We start from the raw sequence: 8,315 nt of genomic DNA, 5'->3' as shown, positions 1-8,315 counted from the left end.
TTGAAATTCATTGAAAATATATAGATAAGTCAATATACAAAATTTGAGGAAGATTGGAGGTGATTTGGACTGGTTTTGTATCAAAATTCGTAATTAAATCGAGTTCAAAAAAGTCTTCTGCGACACATGTATCAAACATGTATCACGCATGTATCTCACACACATGTATACATGGATATACATGTGATACACAATTGATACAAATATGATACACAAATGATACACAGTGTGATACACATATCATATTTTTCATGTTCAGTTTTTACTTCGAATTTTCAATTCAAACCACCCCAAAACTTCATCAAATCATCCCAAAACTGAGATTCAAGCTTCTTAAGTTGTGCCCAATCTATTCTAATAGCACCCACTCAAAACAAAGCAAAAATTTGATATTTTTTTACTACAAATAGCTAATTGTTTAATTTGACTAATATTAGTAATATTTTATCAATTGGCCAATTTTTATAATGAACTACTTATAAATGGACACAGCTGGTAATTTCCCAAAAAGAAAAACAAAGAGTAGAAGTTGAAATCAACCCACAAATATAAACTTGGTAAAAGCAGGTAGTCCAACTGCGGGATGCAGGTATAAATAAAGGTTGAAGAAGCTAAGGACGTAATATTACCATTCACAAATACATGTTTATGCATTCAGAGTCTGCATAATTCTTCTCCTTAACCAGTAAAGGAGGGCAAAAAGGATATCCAAACGAAAGGAAAATCAAGCAAGCCAAAAAAGGCCTCTAGCTAACTAATTACAACAAGCCTAAGCTTGGATTTCCTAAGTTCCCAGGAAGACTGAAGATCATTGACTGCCCATGAACAGGAACATATAATGCAACGAAATAATACCAAAATGAGCAAAATATTGTCAAGCACCTACAGTTATAAATCTTAGAAAGAATATCATCCCTTACAGAATAAAAATCTCATCTTTACTGGTCTAAACAAGAACCCCGTAATCATTCTGTTGGGCAATGTCCTCTCTAGTTTCATGGGAGACCTGGGGAACAACATCAATTGAAGCATGAGGCTTATCTTCTGCTACTTCACTGGAGAGCCGGCCATCTTCTTCAGCTAGATGATGGAAGTGTGATTCGTCAAGTCCATTAGCATCTTCGCAAAGCTCCAAATCATCGACACTGTGAGCCACATGAGATATCCGGCCGTGATCATCCTCACTTACTGTAATACATAAATCATCACTGCCCATGTGATATAGGTGAGAGTCATCTGCATCAAAAGTTGCAGCAGGTAACCGAGATTGCACAGGTATCCCTGCTGCATAATATTGCTCTATCTCTTCTTTCCGCTTACGTTTGCCCATCCCCTTCCTTCTTACTCTCTCCTTTCCACGTACTCTCTTTCCAACTTCACTTTGTGAGTTTGTTGCAACAACTACTGTACTTGCAATCTGATCCCTCAAGCATTCATAAGTAATATATCGGATTCTTGTGACAGATTGTAACTGTTGATCATCCATCCCATGAGTTGAAAGGGTGTCTGCTATAAGGGCAATCTCCCTCAGTGCGGCATTCTGCAACGACGAAAAAAAAGATTGTAATGAAAAATTGGAGGTGCACTACGGAGTAAGGAGGTAGGTAAGAGAGGATGTGGATAACAGAAATTGAAATTTTCTAAATTAGTTTACCATTCTTTGAAACTCAGATGAGATAGGCACAGGCCTCCCCACCAACTTCCTTGTAACTCTCAAATACCACTGCATGTATTCACTTTCTTCCACATCTTCCTCTGCCTCCACAATGTAGAGATGGCGATTCGACCATTCATTAAGCTCTGACTCCATTTTTGTTGAGAGATCTACACCACCATCAACTCCCCGGCTCTTCCTTTCCCACTTTTGTACCTCTTCAGGGACTGTCTGATGCATGCCAAACTGCCTTAGGCAACGATCCGGAAGGTGCCTTTCAGCCTTGTCATAACATATCAACATGGTCTTTGATCTCCCGAGAATGAGGCTGCGTAATATATGTTCTGGTATGACAGTGTGACTAATGTTTGAGTAAGGACACCAGTCAACCTGGACGGAAGCATAGAATTGTTCCATTTTCTTAAGATCTCCAAGAGGTAAATGATTCAAGTCACATAAGCAAGTTCTGAAAACTAACTTACGTCAGATGGCTTCATAGAGTCCAATGCTTTTCGGTAGAATGCCACATCACGGTTTGATGTTGGACTGCTTTGTTTACCTTTCCACCTAAGTACAAATGGGAAACATTCATGGATTGGATCATGATTAAGCTTTGGCCGACCAACATTGAGGTGGTAGTAACTCCAACACTACAAAAGAGGAAAAACTAATCACAGGAAGGTTTAATATAAAGGTGAGCTACATTTTCTAATTACTTATCAAAGCATGACACAGCCAGGTCAGTTGTGTCCCGGAGGAAACCTTACAAAGGCAAAAATTTCCTAGCCTCATCATACCTGTAACAGTGTCAAACAGCCACTAATTGTGCTTTGAGACCTGAGGGAAGCATTCCCAAGCGCTCTGTACAAGAAGGATAAGGCTGCAGCACCCCAAGCATACTTGCCAGCTGCATCAAAATTTTCAAACAATGGAAGGTACATGACTGGTACCTTATTGCCAGTGGTAGTTGAAAAAATTGTGCTACCGACAAGGTAAAGAAGATAAGCACGTGTATGACGCTCAATATCCTCCATGGAAGCATCCTCAGGACACTGAGAGAAGGTCTCTTTCAACCAACTAAGCTTCACCATCCCACCACTCGTATATCCCGAGTCAGGTGCTTTCCCCAACAACCTGATACAGACTGCTTCACATGAAGTATATGTCACACCTATAACAGCTTCACCATCAACTGGTAGTCCAAGCAAGTAGGCGACATCCTCAAGGGTCACAGTCATTTCCCCAACAGTGAAATGGAATGTGTTAGTTTCTCTCCTCCATCTCTCAACTAGAGCAGAAATGAGTGGGTTATCCAAACTAATTGCCGGTATCATTCTTAAATAGCCAAATCCAGCCTTCTTAACCAACTCAATCTGTTTCTCCGTGAGCATCCACTGATCGAGCTTTGATGTGTGTTCATGGCACCTAAGAGCACTACGCTCCTGTCAACAGTCAGAACCAGTTATTTAATTCTTGTCTGGGTCATTGTTTTACAGTCAAGTATCAATTTCTAAAATTAAAAAAAAGGAGGAAGGTTATCTTAGTGAATACCTGCCCTTCCCAAATAGCAGATGATACATGTTTATCTTGATCGTACAACACAACATCATCAATAGGTCCAGGATTAGTTGCATAGTAGTCCACCATCACTACTTATGACATATCTCTGAAACAAGCAAACTTAACATTACTACTAATGAAGAACAAAATTAAGGTTTTCCTTAAAATTTGTAATGCACCTTAACTACAATGTTTGAAACTAAAGGACGAAAGCTTTATATTTAGGAAGCATTTGAACAGAAACTAGTGATGGTAAGTCTAAAACGGGCATATAGATAAATAAATAAATAAATAAATAAAAAAGGATAGGAAGATGGAAAAGAAGCCCCTATCCCTCCTTTTCCAAACCGTGGTTAGAGTTGTTAGAAACCTTGAAAGAACCTAGAATCTAAATCTTGTAAGACCAGCAAAGGATGCATCAAAAGTTAGACTACACAAGAAACTACTTCACAAGTTAAACAAGCATGAATCTACATCATAAGTGGTGAGACAAGTAACCAATCAGGGGCGGCCCAACATTGTTGGTGGCGTAAAGCAAAATCTCAGTCAGAGGCCCTAATTCGTAAACAAAATAAATTTATATATTTTTATTTGAAGTCTATTTCTTTTCACTCTTTTAGATGCAGAGTTATTAATAATTTTCTTATAACGAGTTATTCTCCTAAAACATTGTTGATGCTATGCAAAATTGTTATAAGAATACAATTTTATGAGGAATATAGGTATTTGAAAAAAATCAAGTCTTGTTGTCTTATTGATTATACCGATAAGAGTATTATCTTCTACTAGTAGTATTTCCTTTAACGTTATATAATTTAAAAATAAGTCTAAACTACCATATCGGACTATTATGTTTTTATCGAGGCTAAGGCAATATTTTTTTTTTTAATTATCATCTAGTGATCTCAAATTTTACCCACTAAATAAAAAATCAAAGATATCAGTATACCCTTTAGATTATTCAAATCTCAACGATCAACGTCAGTAACAAATTAAAATTTTGTTTTCCTTTTTGTATTAAATTTTTTACTTTTTAACGTTAAGATACTCAATTTTTTACTAAATATAAAATTACTACCAATGGAAAGTGGAGCCCCTAAAATTTTGGGGCCCGAAGCCAATGCTTGGGCTGCCTTACCCTTCATCCGGCTTTGTAACCAATGTACATTTATACAGATGACCGACTCAGTGGCAGGAATCAAATCGTTCTTCATCTCAAACACCTTAGCCTTGATTCTTGAAGTCCCGAGCAAGCTTAAGTAGCATATACAGCATTATTTACCTTAAAATAAAATGTAAAGTAAAAACCAGGTCCCGTCTTTTTCATTGTGAAATATCAACTTCAATCGGATGTAGAAATAATAAATTATTAAGGTTTCCTATTGTTCAGTGAGAAATGTGATGTGTTTTGTAAATATATGTAAGTAATTTCTATTTATTGCACCAAGAAGGTGCTAATTCCTGTTCGGTGAGAAATTATCTTATGACAGACTCCAAAAAGTAGATTATATTTATTTGAACTTTCTAATTCTTCAGTCAGAGACCTAACTGACTAAAAAAGTACCTATAAGTGATTGGAACTTCATGAGTCCTGGTTAAGGAGATAGGGATTACCATCCTCTTGTTGCCAATCACTAGGATTATTAACTAAATTCCTAACTAACAAGGAATGTGAGTATTGAAATAAACAAAGTTTTGAATGCTTCCCGATTTCAATTTTGGAATTATGTAAGTCATGGAAAAATGTAAAACTGAAGTTGCTTACCAAGAAAATAAAAGAAGATTGTTGATCTCACACTTATTAAGAAGTTAACTTATCTTCTTACTTCATCAAAAAAAAAAAGTTAACTTATCTTCTTTTGTTTACAAAATCATTCCTGTTAGTGGTTTTTGCGGGAAGGTACCTATGGAGAAGGAAATTCCAAATAACAGTAGGATTTAAAGGTGACTACAGAGGACATTGTCCAGAAAACTGTTACCCTACAACAACAATACAACAACAACTACGCCTCAACCCAAAAGTAGTTGCAGTCGCTAATATAACTAAAAAACACGTGTTAAACACTAGACCTAATGCAAGAGCCTTAATCCCCACCGGTTAATATCATCTTATGGATACTTTGCTTCCATTGTATTCTGTTCTTCGCTGTTTTCACAAGAATTCTAAATAACAGTAAAGTTACTTTATTCATATTCGTACTTGAAAATCACGCTTTTACTAACACTTCCCTACTTGATTCTATAACGGTGTGTTCACTGGTTAATCTTGGAGTTAGCAGTGCAAAATGTCAATGCAGAGTGCTACACTGTTTGCACTTAAACCAGACTTTGTTTTCTATCAGAAGCCCAACACAAATACATACTAAATGATGCTGTAACTATTTTCTGATGATTGAAATTACCATCCCTTACATATGTTTTTGCTGATATCATGACTTCAATACAATGTCGCAAGCAGTGGCAGGGCCACATAGTTCCAAGGGGTGTGTGTATACTATGTGTTGAATTCCTTCAACTTTTTCGTATATTTACTTCTTCAAATTTTGACACCCCTTAATGAAAATCATGGCTCTGCTAGTGTTTTCAAACATCAAATTACTACTGCCCTCAATAACTTTTGATCAATCAATCAATCAATCATCTATGCTTCGGTCCTAAACAATTAGGATAAACCATACGAAATATGATAATTACCAATCAATCAATCAACTATTGCTCAGTCCCAAAATAGTTGGAGCCAATTATATGAATCACTAGATATATTACAAATTACCAAATTTTAATCTAATTCCAGTCACTGAAATGACTAGGTAAAAGCCCAAAAGACCAACATACAACAGAAAGGAAAATATTAACTTTAAAGACAGGGTAGAAACCATATTGGCAAGAAGGAAAAGTAACAATTTTTAAAGCACAAAACACACACACACACACAGAGACATGTATATATATAGTTAGAGAGACAGAGAGAGAATGTACCAGTTAAACCAGCAAGTCAAGGCAATGGGCGATGAATTTATGTCTGTGTCTCTCTTCGTGTATGTGTGTGTGTAGAGAAAGAGATAGAGTGACAAAGAGAGAGATGAAGGGTCAACGGAGAAGAAGATCGCCGGAGAAGAGATCGACGGAGATGGAGTTGAGAATCGGCGAGGCACAATTAGGAATACGGTGTCGTTAGGGTTAGGTTCTTTAAAAAAAATTGCCTTGTAGCAATTTGGGGAATTTGACAAAGTGTCGATAAGGTTTTGTTTGGATGTACATAGATTACACAACTCCTTGTTTGGAAAGAGGGAAAAAGGAAAATGTAACAATCTTTTATCATTACCTAGTACTAGTCGTAACAGCGAGATGCGCAGTCAATATTAAAAAAAAAATTAAATTAAATTATGATCGAGATTATTTGAACATATTAGATCGTATTGCTAATAAATTTCAATTGTCATCTCATTTATCAATATAATTAACAATATAATCAATAACAAAATATCTATTAAATTAAAAATAAGACTAATATAGTTATCGAATAAATTTTTTGTTCTTTATTTTTTATTATATTATCCAATTACATTGTTAATATAAATTTATATAAGTGTAATATTTTCTTTAATATTTTTTCCGCTACTCTTTAATATATATAGAAGATATTCTCTTTAAGAAAATTAATTTAAAATCTCATTCTATTGACTCAATTTTTAATTGTGTAAATTTATTAATAATATTTATTTACTTTAGTTTATTTTTTGAAATAAATTCAAAACGTATTCACATTAAGCCATATGTCAGCCTAATAATAAGTCATTTGGCATTGCTCAAGACAATGCCCCAAGAGTTAGGAATTTAGAAGTTATTTGGAAAATTAAATTCTTACATTTTAATGAAAGAAAAATAAAAAAATTAATATATCTCTTAAAATTTTGGTAATTGATACATATGCGATAACTTATTTTCCCCGCTATATTTTGGCTATCTTTTTAATTGATTATATCTCATAATATGTTCTCTTTGTATCAATTAAAAAGATATTGTATTACATATTTGATGAAATCTTATAGCTTTCAATTGGATCTTAGGTTATAAATATTGTTTATAAAAATAGATGTATAATTATTTTTTTCTTTACACTAATTAAAAAATATTGTATTACTTATACTATCCTTTTTTAATTTGGTAATTATGCAAAGTGTTTTGTTCCATGGAGTTTTTTATTTAGTATTACTATATAATTTGTATTAATGTATTATTTTTCTTTAATATTTTTTTCGCTATTTTCTTTTTAATATAATATCGTAGATATATTTTGTTACTCTTTAAAAAATTTAATTTTAAATTTTATTCTATTTTATTGTGTAAATTTATCAATAATGTTTTATTTACTTTACTTTGTTTTTAAAAATTATTTAAAAACGTATCCACATTAAGCCGTGTGTTAGCCTAAGAATAAGGCACTTGGCATTGCTCAAGACAATGCTCCAAGAGTTGGGAATTCGAAAGCTATTTGAAAAAAAAAAATCTCCTACATTTTAATGCAAAGAACAATCAAAAATTAATTATATATCCTAAAATTTTGGTAAATGATACATACGCAATAACTTATTTCTTTACCTAGATTTGGCTATTTTTTAACTGATTATATCTCCTAAGATTTTTATTTACATTTATTATAAAATATTGTATTACTTATTTGATGAAATCTTATAGCTTTCAATTGGATCTTAGGTTATGAATATTATTATAAAAATAGATGTATAATTTTTTTTCTTTACACTAATTAAGAAAAATATTGTATTACTTATCGTATCCTTTTTTAATTTATTGATTTTTATAAGTATTTTGCTCCATGCATTTTTTTATTTATTAATTTTGCTAAATATTTTATTTATTTATTTTACTTTTTAAAATTAAAATTTTTCTGATGATGATATTAGTCCTCCTATCCTTGAATTTTGCTAAATACTTTATTTATTTATTTTGCTTTATAAATGCCACGACCCCAATACCCCGGTCGTGATAGCGCCTATCACAGTACTAGGCCAGCCCAAAAACAACACGAACAATACGGAGATCATTTATAAATTCACCTTTCTAGACAGATTAAGTCTCA

At 33.4% G+C, this 8,315-nt stretch overlaps 1 protein-coding gene across 1 annotated transcript; it reads right to left on the bottom strand.

Moving 5' to 3' along the window:
- Positions 1-596: 596 nt before the first annotated feature.
- LOC109206765 (serine/threonine-protein phosphatase 7 long form homolog) lies at positions 597-6,463 on the bottom strand. The gene is made up of 6 exons (XM_019369619.1): positions 6,194-6,463; positions 3,206-3,320; positions 2,452-3,096; positions 2,137-2,304; positions 1,655-2,044; positions 597-1,540 (listed from the first exon to the last, which is right to left on the bottom strand). Exons 2-6 carry the CDS (start codon positions 3,299-3,301, stop codon positions 947-949), a joined length of 1,893 nt encoding a protein of 630 aa, XP_019225164.1. The 5' UTR covers positions 3,302-3,320; positions 6,194-6,463; the 3' UTR covers positions 597-946.
- Positions 6,464-8,315: the final 1,852 nt, after the last annotated feature.

Source organism: Nicotiana attenuata, unplaced genomic scaffold, assembly GCF_001879085.1.
Source record: "Nicotiana attenuata strain UT unplaced genomic scaffold, NIATTr2, whole genome shotgun sequence".
Classification (NCBI taxonomy): Eukaryota; Viridiplantae; Streptophyta; class Magnoliopsida; order Solanales; family Solanaceae; genus Nicotiana; species Nicotiana attenuata.
Note: the sequence above shows the minus strand (reverse complement) of the source record. Positions and strands in the feature narration are given on the sequence as shown.

Bases quoted from the DNA above. Each gene is read 5' to 3' on its own strand.
- LOC109206765 (XM_019369619.1), bottom strand. From the start codon at position 3,301: ATGGTGGACTACTATGCAACTAATCCTGGACCTATTGATGATGTTGTG. The intron at 3,097-3,205 runs GTATTCACTAAG...GACTGTTGACAG, and splicing joins CTGCTATTTGGGAAGGGCAG to GAGCGTAGTGCTCTTAGGTG. The intron at 2,305-2,451 runs GTATGATGAGGC...CCTCTTTTGTAG, and splicing joins GCTGTTTGACACTGTTACAG to TGTTGGAGTTACTACCACCT.